The sequence below is a fragment of the Saccostrea cucullata genome, unplaced genomic scaffold, assembly GCF_032062105.1.
Source record: "Saccostrea cucullata isolate Sc308-1 unplaced genomic scaffold, CSIRO_AGI_Scuc_v1 ctg12900, whole genome shotgun sequence".
NCBI lineage: Eukaryota > Metazoa > Mollusca > Bivalvia > Ostreida > Ostreidae > Saccostrea > Saccostrea cuccullata.
This window is the reverse complement of record NW_026919118.1, coordinates 1-14,388: the sequence shown is the minus strand read 5'-3', so window position 1 is coordinate 14,388 and position 14,388 is coordinate 1. Positions and strand designations below refer to the sequence as shown.

The window sequence follows — 14,388 nt, the reverse complement described above, 5'->3', positions numbered from 1 at the left end:
CGGTAGCAAGCGGAAGTAATGACGACAAACGAAAAGTCGCGTCCTGGATAGTATTTATCTTCAGCTATAATATCTGAAATTTTCACATTGATATCTTTTACCGTTCTTGAGAAAATCCGTGGACAAAAGAAATCAGAAAAAGGTCTGTAACTTGGCACCGGAAGCGAATTTCAAAAAAATCTCTCAGATGTATCAAATTGATTTAACAAAACATCTGTCCTGAAAATTTCATGTAATTCCATCCAGTAGTCTTTGAGAAATCGCATTAGAAAAATAATAATAATAATAATAAGAAACAATAGAATCGCTATAAGGTCTTCCGTTAAGACGGAAGACCTTAACAATATGTTCCCCAACTTCGTTTGGGGAACATAAATATGCGTGACATCTTTAAAGCCTTCTAATGATAGAAATGCGGGTCATTTTCAGTGGAAATAAAGGATAATATACTTTCGTTTCTTCATTTATTATCTTGCATCAGACAAGCTAATAAGCATAGGTATAAAAACAATAGACCACTTTTCAAAAGAAGAGGTTTGTCATGTTAAAAGTTTTTACCGACTTGATAATTTTTGCATAGTATTTGAAAGGATGTTTTGAACGGTGTGCTTATTATAATGTCACAAATATACGTCACGCCTAGTTTTTCTGAACAGACATCATATGGTCTTATATCTTATGTCATCTTATATCATCTTCTAATCGTATTTCTTTTCGAAAATAAAAAGAAAACGTGGAATGAACTTTCTTAACACACTTTATATGTACATGTACTACTACGGCAATAGACACATCATTTTACTGAATGGATATTTTCAACATTCCAGCATTAATGTTGCCATGTACGAGCATTATTAGAAATATTCGGGGACACATTGATCAGTTAATGAAAAATGTATCGTGTTCTTTATATAATGACATTCATGCATCTTGTGTATGTCTTGTTAAAGAACTATCTTATGTTTAGTAGTATGTCAGAAATCAGATCTATTTGCTAAAATTTTGAAAATTTTTCGGTTTAGGATTCACTGAGCAATCACTTGACGGTTTATGGTGTAATGTGATGTGAAATTTGACAACTTTTTTCCTTTAAATATCTCTTTAGGTATAAAATAAGATAGGATAATTTTTACCTGTCCAAAGAATGATGCAGAAATATCCCTTCTCAAAATAGCTTTAACAGTTCCGGGATCCACAGTAACGTTGCTTATGTTATAATCTACTCTGAGAGAAACGGGTCTTTCAATGACTTGAAAAAATCTTCTATCAATATTCTGATATAAAAGAAAATTTGAAAAAAAGAAATGATATTACTAATAGCACAAAAAAATTCCAAATCAATTTTAAATGCGATATGAATGAAATATGAAATATACAAATAGAAATTAAACATTAATTTTATTTCATTTTTTTTTTTTTTGTATTAAAAAAAGTTTACCGTTTTATCAAATATCATTTTTGAAATCACAAATTTTCGTGGTGTTTTAATTTTTGTGGTTTTCTAGGTATGGAGAGAGCTACGAATTTTTGTCCATCATGAAATGTAATTTTTCACAAATATTACAACTTAGCAATTATTGATCCACGAAATTAAATCTCAACGAACCCAAATTTATTCCTCAAACCACAAAAATTAGACCCTGCGAAAATACGTGATTTATAGTACTTTAAATTTTGTCTTTCAGATTAACTTTATGAATAACTTTATAGACCCACCTCTACTGTAAGTTCTGAGGAATAACAACTTGATTTGAAGGAAAAGATGGTGAAGTCACGGACAGTTAGTTCCTCAAATCTGTGACTGCCATTTGTCATCTCTGCCCTCTTCCTTGTCTCATTGGCATCAATGGTAATGGTAAAATCAATGTCTAGGGAAAATTAAGTATTGGATCACTTTGATATTTATTGAGCCTGTCAAAATGTTTCCTTACAATATCATATAAGAAGAATTTTTAAAAATTATTTAACTTATCTGTTTTTATACGAACATTAATTATAATTTTATTTGGGCGATGAGAGCATAATCTACAAATTTATTTAATTGATGAATGAAAAAAAGTGAATTATTATATAACAAAGAGTGATCCGTCTTAAGAAAATTTAAACACAGGAATCCCTAACAAGAGGCCCATGGGCCACATCGCTCACCTGAGCACTAAGGGTAGGAAAAAGTAGAAAATGGCTTTTTATTGTAAAGTTTAAATCCAAAAGTAGTCCCATGACCAATCATGGATTTGCTATTTTTTGGAAAATGATTTTTAAAGAATTTTCCTATATATATCTTTAAAAACTTTGGTCGGCCATTTTGGCCCCGCCCTACCCCCGGGGGTCATGATTTGAACAAACTTGAATCTACACTACCTAACATGCTTCCATATAAATATGATGAATTATATATGGCTTTGTCATTCTTGAGAAGAAGATTTTTAAAGAATTTCCCTATATATTTCTATCTAAAACTTTGGTCGGCCATTTTGGCCCTGCCCTACCCCCGGGGGTCATGATTTGAACAAACTTGAACCTACACTACCTGAACATGCTTCCATATAAATATCATGAATTATGGCTTTGTCATTCTTGAGAAGAAGATTTTTAAAGAATTTTCCTATGTATTTCTATGTAAAACTTTGGTCGGCCATTTTGGCCCCGCCCTACCCCCGGGGGTCATGATTTGAACAGATCTGAATCTACACACCTGAGCATGCTTCCATAGAAATATGATGAATTATGGCTTTGTCATTCTTGAGAAGAAGATTTTTAAAGAATTTTCCAATATATTTCTATGTAAAACTTTGGTTGGCCATTTTGGCCCCGCCCTACCCCGGGGGGTCATGATTTGAACAAACTTGAATCTACACTTCCTGAATATGCTTCCATATAAATATGATGAATTATGCCTTTGTCATTCTGGAGAAGAAGATTTTTAAAGAATTTTCCTATATATTTCTATGTAAAACTTTGGTCGGCCATTTTGGCCCCGCCCTACCCCCGGGGGTCATGATTTGAACAAATCTGAATCTACACTACCTGAACATGCTTCCATATAAATATAATGAATTATGGCTTTGTCATTCTTGAGAAGAAGATTTTTAAAGAATTTTCCAATATATTTCTATCTAAAACTTTGGTCGGCCATTTTGGCCCCGCCCTACCCCCAGGGGTCATAATTTGAACAAACTTGAATCTACACTACCTGAATATGCTTCCATATAAATATGATGAGTTATGGCTTTGTCATTCTGGAGAAGAAGATTTTTAAAGAATTTTCCTATATATTTCTATGTAAAACTTTGGTCGGCCATTTTGGCCCCGCCCTACCCCCGGGGGTCATGATTTGAACAAACTTGAATCTACACTACCTGAACATGCTTCCATATAAATATCATGAATTATGGCTTTGTCATTCTTGAGAAGAAGATTTTTAAAGAATTTTCCTATATATTTCTATGTAAAACTTTGGTCGGCCATTTTGGCCCCGCCCTACCCCCGAGGGTCATGATTTGAACAAACTTGAATCTACACTACCTGAGGATGTTTCCCCATAAGTTTCATCTTTCCTGGCACAGTGGTTCTGGAGAAGAAGATTTTTAAAATATGCCACCAAATTTTCATTAATTCCCAATTATCTCCCCTTGAATGAGGGCGTGGCCCTTCATTTGAACAAACTTGAATTTCCTTCAGCCAAGGATACGCTGTGGCAAGTTTGGTTGAAATTATCCTAGCGGTTCTTGAGAAGAAGTCGAAAATGTGAAAAGTTTACAGACAGACAGACAGACAGACGGACAGACGGACAGACAGACAGACAGACGGACGCCGGACAAAATGTGATCAGAAAAGCTCACTTGAGCTTTCAGCTCAGGTGAGCTAAAAACTCCAAAAGAGGGTTCAGATAACTATTTAGGAGTAAGTATTCCCAGATAACCGGTCACATTGTGTTGCGCCTCTTGTGTTGATGATTTTGGTAGGATATTCTGTATTCAAATTTAGTTTTAATTTAAAAAAACTAAGATTTTTAATATATTAACATTTGTAGTCAAAAATTTTCAAAATAAAAAATAAGCAATTTTCAACATTTAACTACTTCTTGATTGATTGATTGATTGTATATTGTTTAACGTCCCTCTGGAGATTTTTTCACTCATATGGAGACGTCACTGTATGCTTACTCGTTTTATTAATTCCTTCCCCAGTAAAGTTGAAGCAAATTGAGACATTAAAGCAGGGATTGAAATCAACATCGCAGAAAGTTCTACTTGAGTTTAGAGGAATGGGATTTGGCGTGTAAGATATTTCACAGTTGACATCAATGATATTTCTGGTCCTAAGCAACACAGTTGTATCTGATCTGTATGCACCAACAACAAAATCTACAAAAAAGAAAAAATAAAGAAAAAATCTGCATAAAAACACTGCAGTTTCTGATCTATACTGATACTGAAATCTTATGATAAAATAAAGGAAACACGACTGTCAGTGAATGATTTGTATTCTCTAAATGTGAATATTACAGAGAAATAGAAATCTGTCATTATATTGACATTTCAAAGCTGAAATTTTGGTTGTTTTTCAAACAAGCATTAAAAGCTATGGAAAAAATGAAACTCATGTATGATAAATACAAGAGGCCCATGGGCCACATCGCTCACCTGAGCACTGTGGCTAGGAAAAAGTAGAAATTAGTTTATTATTGAAAAAATTAAATCCAAATGTAGTCCCATGACCAATTATGGCTTTGCGATTCGCGAGAAGATGATTTTTAAAGAATTTTCCTATATATTTCTATGTAAAACTTTGGTCGGCCATTGTGGCCTAGCCCTACCCCCGGGGGTCATGATTTTAACAAACTTGAATCTACACTACCTGAGGATGCTTCCATATAAATATGATCAATTATGGCTTTGCTATTCTTGAGAAGAAGATTTTTAAAGAATTTTCCTATATATTTCTATGTAAAACTTTGGTCTGCCAATGTGGCCCCGCCCTACTCCCGGGGGTAATGATTTGAACAAATTTGAATCTTCACTACCTGAGGATGCTTCCATATAAATATGATCAATTATGGCTTTGCTATTCTTGAGAAGAAGATTTTTAAAGAATTCTCCTATATATTTCTTTGTAAAACTTTGGTCGGCCATTGTGGCCCCACCCTACCCCTGGGGGTCATGATTTTAACAAACTTGAATCTACACTACCTGAGGATGCTTCCTTAAAAATATGATCAATTATGGCTTTGCTATTCTTGAGAAGAAGATTTTAAAAGAATTTTCCTATATATTTCTATGTAAAATTTTGGTCGGCCATTTTGGCCCCGCCCTACCCCCGGGGGTCATGATTTTAACAAACTTGAATCTACACTACCTGAGGATGCTTCCATGTAAATATGATCAATTATGGCTTAGCTATTCTTGAGAAGAAGCTTTTTAAAAAAATTTCCTATATATTTCTATGTAAAACTTTGGTCGGCTATTGTGGCCCCGCCCTACACCTGGGGGTCATTATTTGAACAAATTTGAATCTACACTACCTGAGAATGTATTCCCATTATTTTCATTTTTCCTGGCACAGTGTTTCTTGAGAAGAAGATTTTTAAAGCATACCACCAAATTTTCATTAATTCCCAATTATCTCCCCTTAAATGAGAGCGTGGCCCTTGATTTGAACAAACTTGAATCCCCTTTACCCAAGGATGCTTTGTGGCAAGTTTGGTTGAAATTGACCCAGCAGTTCTTGAGAAGAAGTCGAAAATGTGAAAAGTTTACAGACAGACAAACAGACAGACGGACAGACAGACGGACGCCGGACAAAATGTGATCGGAGAAGCTCACTTGAGCCTTCGGCTCAGGTGAGCTAATAAAACAAAATATCATAAACTTAAAAACAGAACTGAATAGTCTGCAAGTTTCACAAATACATGTATCAATAAAAAAGAATGGAGCTTAACCTCTAATACGCTAGCCATAAGCACATGTAAATAATAATAATAATAATAAATAATGAGAGCAAAATAATATGCTTGTATGTGCATGATCTTTTCAAAAAAACTTTTTTTACATTTTCATTAAATGTTTACCATTATACAAATTGTCATCTAAATCCCTTGGTGTTCTTGATATATACCATCCGAATCCCTGAAGTCCTTGCTTCACATAGGATCCTGCTATTTTCTGTGAGTACTTGTCTTCTAATTTAGTATTCCCTCCACTGAAGATGTATACAGCCCCCTCTTTGTTCTCAAATGGAGCTCCTATAGCTATATCTAATAAGTAAAAAAAAAAGTTTTTATTTAAATACAGTGAAAACTGATTAATCACAAACCTGTGCAATCCATCATACTGTGAATTCCGACGATAAATTTTGCTTCCATTTTTTTTTTCAATGTTTCTCTACATTTCATACACTCAATCTGACACCCTGTCTATTCCGAACAAACTTCGTATTCCAGACTGGTGCATGTCAGATTAGACAATTTTAACAGTAAATACGTATTGGTGCCTCTCTGACTACAGGATATCTGTATAGTTAAACAGTTTGAGGATTAACAGGGTCCGCCGTTATAAACCTTTGAGAATTCTCATAAAAATTCTCAACTCAAGTCTTGAGAATTACTCACCTGAGAATTTTACAATCAAACAGAGTTTAAGGAATTTTATTTTTCTCAACTTTTTTATGACGGCCGCTGAGTCTGAGAATTTTGGATTTGAGAAAATTCTCAGACTTGAGAGCATTCTCAGACTTAAGTATGTTTTATAACGGTGGACCCAGGGTCCGCCGTCATAGAACATTGGGAATTCTCAAAGATATTCTCAACTCAAGTCTTGAGAATTACTCAGCTGAGAATTTGAGAATAAAACAGAGCTTAAGGAATTTTTATTTTTCTCAACTTTTTTTATGATGGTTGCTGAGTCTGAAAATTTTGGATTTGAGAAAATTCTCAGACTTGAGAGCATTCTTAGACTTATGTATGTTTTATGACAGCGTACCCAGATCTACAGAATTTGGTTAAGAATGGCAAGATTTTAAACTTAAGTAATAAGTGGTTTTTATATTCTCAAATTTCTTGGGACACTTCATGGAGATATCAAATTTTTCATTCAACAAATCCGATATTTTGGTTGACCTTGGCAAGAAAAAGATCGATTCTCTGATTTGAATAAAGAGAAGGCTTGATTGGGTTTGCCAGAAAAAAAAAACGAATTCGTTTCATCATCCGGTTAAATAAACTTAAGTTTTTGCATAAATATGGCTGAAAAATTATCAATTCGGTGTTAAACAATAAACAAATAATAAATAGCAAATTAAATAATGATAAATCTAACCTCTTGAAATGTACTTATTAAATTAGATTCACTTAATTTTTTTTTTATTCTCGCAATTCACTACTATGCCTTAATACTTTTACGAAAAATAAAACATACTACACACATCTTTAAAAAATTCAATTCTACAAATCAATTTTTTTCAGAGATTGTTTTTGAATTCCTTAAGGAAGGATTTTTCTTATCTCAGATTAAAAAAGTTAATGGAATTTTCATTGATTAAAAAAATAAAAATTACTAACTGGGGGAATCGAAAAGATTAAATTTTACCGTTTTATGTTGAGAGCAAGGTCAAGGTCATTATCTTTTTCCTTGATATTAAGAATTAAAAATACTGTTGCCAATCATGAGATTTCTATTTTTATTTCAGAAGGTTTTTTTTCATAAAAGATGTAACCAATATGATATGGTTTATCAGACGATACTACCAAATTGATATTATTGATAATAATGATATAACCAAATATACTGACTAATCCGAATTTCTTCTGTATTTCACATATTTTGGGGAAATATCAGTTAGTAGTATATGCTTTGTTTATTCCCTTTTTTAATCAATAAATTATTTGAAAACACTAACTCAGATTGTTGATTTTATTAACAATATTAAATTTATTTATGACTTTGATTGTTAAATCTTTTTATTAAATTTAATATTCTATGTTTATTATGACAAGTAGATAAGGAAATATTTTTATCAGCCCTGGTCCACAAAAAACATGGTGCCCGCTATATTTCAAACTTAGTTTACCTTTTCTGTCAAAAGTTGTACAAGTATGAGGAAAAAAGAAAAGGTGATCTTTTGAATGCCTTACATTGAAATATATAAAACATGTTAAAAATGAACTAAAAATAGGAGAAGGGGAATAGAATGGGCTAGACAAAACCTCAATTTATTTTTTTTTATCAGTTTTGACTATTTGACATACCATTGTACCCATCTTTGTTTATATCACCAATGTTAGAAATTGCAGTTCCGAATCTCGCGAATCGTGCGAGGGAACCTCGAATCTCTTGTGCTGTGTCATCAATTATCTACAACAACAAAAAATTGGATAATTAAAAGTTATTTGATGAATATCAAATAGGACAAAAATACGGGTTTGCTGATATTGTTCTATTATTTTTTTCGTAGTACAAGTTAACCACTATACGTACATGTATTGCAGCTTCAAATAATGGAACAAGTTATCTATTCTTTGCAAAAGCCGGAACCAATAATTTATCAGTACAATATTGTAAACAGACCTCATTTATTGCTGGATTAACGTTTATTTATATAAAAATTATAGAAAGGATTGAATATCTTAGAAAAAGTGCCATTATGTAACTAGTATACTGGTATTGAAAATATGAATGCTATAAATATCATATACGTGTTGCTTTTAGAAATTTCCTTAAATCTTTAAGCTACCTAAATAAAAACAAGTTTTATCTTACCGAAGATGATCCAGTGCCATAATATACAAAAACGACTCCGACATCATAAATCACTTGATTTCCCTGGTCACCCATAGAAAACCAATTTGGTGCCGCGACCAGGATCTCATCGTTATTATCGCCATTCACATCAGCAATACAGAGTGTTTGACCAAATCCACCTCCTACCTTATTTATTTTCAATATTTAGAGATAGGAGAATGTTTTATTTAAAATAAAATTTAATAAATATACAATCTTTTTGAATATTTGAATTGAATTAATTTTGTGAAATTTGTCCGATTACCTGCGTTCCTTCAATCTGTTTGACTTGTTGAAAGGCGGTCCCAAATTGCAACACTGAAAACTAAAAACAATCGCCAGATATGTCATATTGTTCGAATTTTTAATTTTAACTACAGTGTTACTTGTCTAATCAAAACGTAACTGATTCCAAAGATATTGTCAGGATAGGACAACATAACGTTTTAAAGAACATTTGAAGATTGAAAAGATGAATTCTTTGAAAGAGAATCAGATATCAGTTCGTATTAGAAGGATTTCGCAATACACACAGGAACGTAGCAACGGGAGGGGGCCAACTTTTTGTGATATAAGGAGAATGTAGTATTGTAGTTTTAAAAAAGTGGTACTGAAAGAAGTTGGTATTGAAAGAAGTTATATCTTCTAACGCCAGCCCCCCCCCCCCCCCCCCCCCCCCAAATTAGGATTTTCGACTTTTAGAAATATTTCTTTTCTTTCTTTCTTTTTTTTTTCTTTGCTAGTCAACTTTTTCAGGTAAGCAAAAAAAAAATGTCTCTGGCATCATCCCCCTTTCAAAAACGATGCTACGTGACTGACACAGCATTCAGATTAGACAAGTTTCACTGTAGTAACTTACAGCCCCAATAACTCCATTCTTATTGCTGAATCCGGGAGCGCCGACAACAAAATGGAAATTAAGTCTTTCTTGGGGAACGCCTCCTAAATTACCCGTTGCAATACTGTATCCTAAAAATAAATGTATAATTTATTTATTAGATGCTTGCACTTGAGTTTCTTGTAGGCTTAATTTCAAAGTCTAGCAGAATTCAGTGTCCTTGATATTGAGAAATTTAATAAAAGTTAATAGCATAAAATCCAAGCAGTAAGTAAATAATTAACATAACTTTAAATTAGTGTAAATGCGATTTGTATTGTATCTATGGCACTGTCTATGGGATAAGCCTAGTCTTAAAGGGATAACGAGTAAATCATTTTATAAGTGTTATACCTGGTAATGATCATAATCTGTAATAAATTTTAACAATCTTTAATAAATTTTAACAGACATGAACAAATACAACTTTATTAAATGCTTACACTTATTGCAATCAGGGATGTGGACTTTTGCGAGAAGCGCTGACTTTAATAATCGACGGATTATCATTACAGTAGGACAATATACGGAAGCTTTTTAATTATATAAATATTAAGCCTAACACTTATTTAAACGTTGTGACATGACCCGGCGAGTTTTCCTTTGAAGTCAAGCATACTGTAACTGCGATACAGAACACTTTTTGTGGGCGTTTCTTATGCAAATGAGCAGAAACTGTACTGTATCTGCAAAATATCAACGATACAGTACGGTTTATTTTTAGCCATGACGGAAAGCTGTATCTGTATATACAGGCACAAAATCGTTCAATTCGCATGATACATGTAGCACTGTTAGTATTTACTCAAAATTTGAGGTGAATTAAGAATAAAATTTTACGACGTAAATTTATTATGGTGTCGGATTCAAAAACTTAAGAAAAGAGGGAGTGGGGCAGTTCACAAATGAATACTTTGAACACCCCCCCCCCATGAAAAAAAAAATCAGTGGAAAAATCGTATTTCGTGGGGTTAGATTTATATCCAACCAAGACACTATGTGCGTGATATCGTTACTTGTTGATAAATTAAACAGCGTATGCATACAAGTTTACCAGAAATCATTCACGAAAGCGAAAAAGAAATTTTTTTTAAAAAAATCAAGGAGGGTGGGATGGGGGGCACCAGTGATTGCTCAGATCCCCTTTGGTTACACTACATTTTATTAAAAACATGAAGTTAAATATGGTTGGGCCCCCTTCCTTTCATCTGTTCATTTCATTTTTGTATATGACGACCGGAGGACATTGTCTGACATTTCTATCAGATTATGCTATCCCCGATGCATTTTTGTTTCAAAAACATTCCTGCACGATTCTTATATATCAAAATGTTTTGCATTAATTAAAGTCGAAGCTTAAATTAAAAAAAATGCCAGAAAGAGCTGAATGGAGAAAAAAAGCACTACGTAATGAAATCTATATTTATTTATTTATTTTTTTTTTTTTGGAAAACAAAAATATATTATACATCCCCTAAATAATTATTTCAAAATGATAAATACCTGTACGTCCACCTCACTCGGCATTTCAGTTACAAATGCTTAAAATGGGATACTAAATCAGCTTTCTGCAAAATCATCTGATTGGTTGAGTGATATGTACCCAAATACGCATGTAAATTAGTGAGGTCATAAGAAAGGTCATGTCACAAGTCATTTAGATTACTCGTTTCCTACTGTATCAGAGATACAGGGCGGGGCCCGGCTCGAGCTATCGCTCTCGCCTCAAGCCCCGCCCTGTATCTCCGATACAGTAGGAAACTCGTACTCTAAATAATACACACAGTAAATCATATCAAAGCACAGTTTACGTTATTATAAGAAGGGAACGAACCCTAATCTTGACGCTCTCTCTCGCACGATGGCCCTTACGAAATTTTCCTTCCATAATGTTTTTTTCCTCCTATGTTTCTCTCAAAAAATGAGAATGAAAGAAGAAATAGGCTGCATTTTAACTCATCATGTGTTATTCTGCCTCCTATTTTACCTTGTGTTGATTGAATACCGGTTGACACCTTACTGTCCTTAAAACCAAACCTATAGCCATTCTTTTACGGTTTTTTAAAGCGATATGAGCTGCAAGTTTGACAAGAGAAAAAGTTGCAAATTTGTGATTAACTATTTCAATGGTAGAGAAATAGAACATTTATAAACTTCTGTTGTTCATATTTTTGATGGAAGAACTTTTTATGATCTTATAATAATCTTTTTATAAGCAAAATTACATTATTGTCGTCCTGTACAATTTTGATTTCTTATAAAGTGTTATACAATTGACTGTGCAGAAATATTTCTTCTGAAGCAATTTAAAATTTTCGCTTGGTTTTATTGATCATAAGACTTTAAGAGTCCTCCACACCATGTGACTTGTGACGTATGTAGAGAAAAAATACTTTGACTTCCGGTTTTATGTAGTTTGTCCACTCACAATTTGCCGAGGCACCGCCTGTAAGAGAGTCTTTCAAACGTTTTAGAGATAAAGGTTTTGTTAAGGGAATAGTATGCACTACACTGAGAGCGACACCCTAATCATAAACAATGAACACATGGCATGGTCACGGAGAGACCGATAGAAAAAGATGTCCGGTTTTTTTTTTCTTATAAAAGAACAACAGACGTTTGGGTTTATATTGCATAATAATTCGTAAACAACGGATGTCAGTATGACGAGAACTTTTTGGTAATTTATACGTTCAGGCTAATCAACCCACTGACATATGATCGTCAACAGAGTCTGTGTTGAAAGTTGATATTTTTACGCACTAATATGTGCGTTTCAATAATATATTATCTCACTGTGTGTTTATAAATATTGATAAAATAGTGTGCGTCTCTAGTTTTTCTCTTTTATATCTGTCCAGTTCAGTAGCCAATAATGAGTAGCTATACTCATACGTATGCGGAGACTTGCCAAAGTTTTTGAGTCCCGGGCAACAGAAAACTTAAGATAACTCCAAAGAGGAACTTTGATACCAAAGATTTTGAAAACATTTTTTTCTACATCAGTGCATTTTATTTTAATTTAATTTTTTGGTGTACATGTAATCTAATTCATTGATGCCTTTTCTATACAAATGGAGTCTTCCTTGATTTTTCTCTAGATGTATTTTAGAGAAAATGAGTTTTATTTATTTTTTATAAATAAAATAAATTTCTGTAAAAAAAAATATGTCGATTTATAAAATTAAGTTTTTATGGTTATTCTGTGAGCTTACAAATATACGATAGGTTAAGACAAAATTTGTTGTGCTAGGTATGAAAACGCCGTGGGAAAAATATCTTGAAACTGGTAAAATTAATATTTAAAAAATCAGTATAAATTATATTTTAATTCCTGGTTTTTAAAGGTTGATATGCTTGTTTTAAAAAGTAATGCTCAGTCACATGAGAACATAAGTTGTGTGTGTGTGGAGGACCCTTAAATTACACACAAATTAATCATAATAACACATTTTATCTGCAAAATAAATTTCTGAAAAATGCAGCTCATATTGCTTTAAATATAAGAGATGCCGTACCTCCGTACATAACTTAAAAGTTGGAAAAATCGGCGCTTTTCAAAATTCAATTGAATATAGAGTATTTATCTATTCACGATGGTAAACGGGTGTTTATTTTGTAAAAAAAAAAAATTATAAAAAACTTACCAAATAATGATCCAGTTAAATAAGTGTTTTGCACGATCTTTGACCTTTCTACTTCTAATTTCAAACTTTTCGCGGTTCTGATATCACCATCATTCTTTGCCAATAGACCGCCTGCAAAAACGTTATTTTGATATCATTTAGATCACAGTCCTTTAGAGCACTTTTATCCAACTGAAACTAAAGTTAGAAAAGGACGACTTTAAACAAATAATCAAACTCATAACTTTCTTTCAAATTAAACGAACATTGACCATAAACTGAGAACAGACTTAAGTCAATTTTTTTTATTTTTAATCTATTGAGTTTTATTTTATGCATTTGTTTAAAAATTTGCATTGTTGCGTAATATTTCAATTGAAATATGTGATGAAAGTTTTGTTTCAATATCAAAATTATTTCAAAAGTTTTAATTGTTTAAATTTTTGACTTAAGTCTGTTCTCATTTTATGGTCTATGGGCCTGATCGAGTTTCAGTGACAATAAACGTGGACAATAAGAAAGTTGTTTCGGGGCCCATTTCCTTCAAAACTGATTTTTACCTACAAGCTTTATATACTACTATTTTCATAGAAACCATGTGTTTTTAATTTAATTACATTTATATTATTACAGATCTTAATGTATCCTACCCGTAGAATACTTTCCAATATTAGGGGCGCCATAGAGGGTATCAAAAACGGGTATCTGGAAGCAGAAAATATATGAAATTCAGATATGCTTTCCATGCATGTTTTGATTCCGGTAAATCTTATACAAGAAAATCATGAAAAATTAGAGACAGAAAATTAAAAATTAGGAACATGAAACATATATTCCTCAAAATTTGTTTCCTAATATTTTTCTTCTGATGTAATCAGTGCTTTTTAATTGCAAAAAAAAGTTCAAATATGCGAGATTTTTATTTACTTTCGTTTCAGTTCAGTAAGAACAAACTCCATCTTGGCCATAACTAAACACCAGATCTATATTCCCACGAATCTCTTATTACAGGTGCATAAAACTTACCTTTGTATCAGAAATAGATAATCCTATGAGAGGCGCTTTGTAGTAATCTAAATCATCCGTGGGTATCCGGAAGCTTAGGGTC

The 14,388-nt window shown here is 32.7% G+C and overlaps 1 protein-coding gene across 1 annotated transcript; it reads right to left on the bottom strand.

Moving 5' to 3' along the window:
- Positions 1–1,010: 1,010 nt before the first annotated feature.
- LOC134279808 (integrin alpha-4-like) lies at positions 1,011–14,384 on the bottom strand (the record flags this gene model as incomplete). The annotated part of the gene is made up of 11 exons (XM_062762224.1): positions 1,011–1,274; positions 1,717–1,868; positions 4,167–4,367; positions 6,071–6,256; positions 8,246–8,351; positions 8,757–8,924; positions 9,043–9,102; positions 9,637–9,746; positions 13,302–13,412; positions 13,931–13,985; positions 14,307–14,384. Coding segments are annotated over 11 exons (1,476 nt in total), but the record flags the coding sequence as incomplete, so codon positions are not given.
- Between the last annotated feature and the right edge of the window lie 4 nt (positions 14,385–14,388).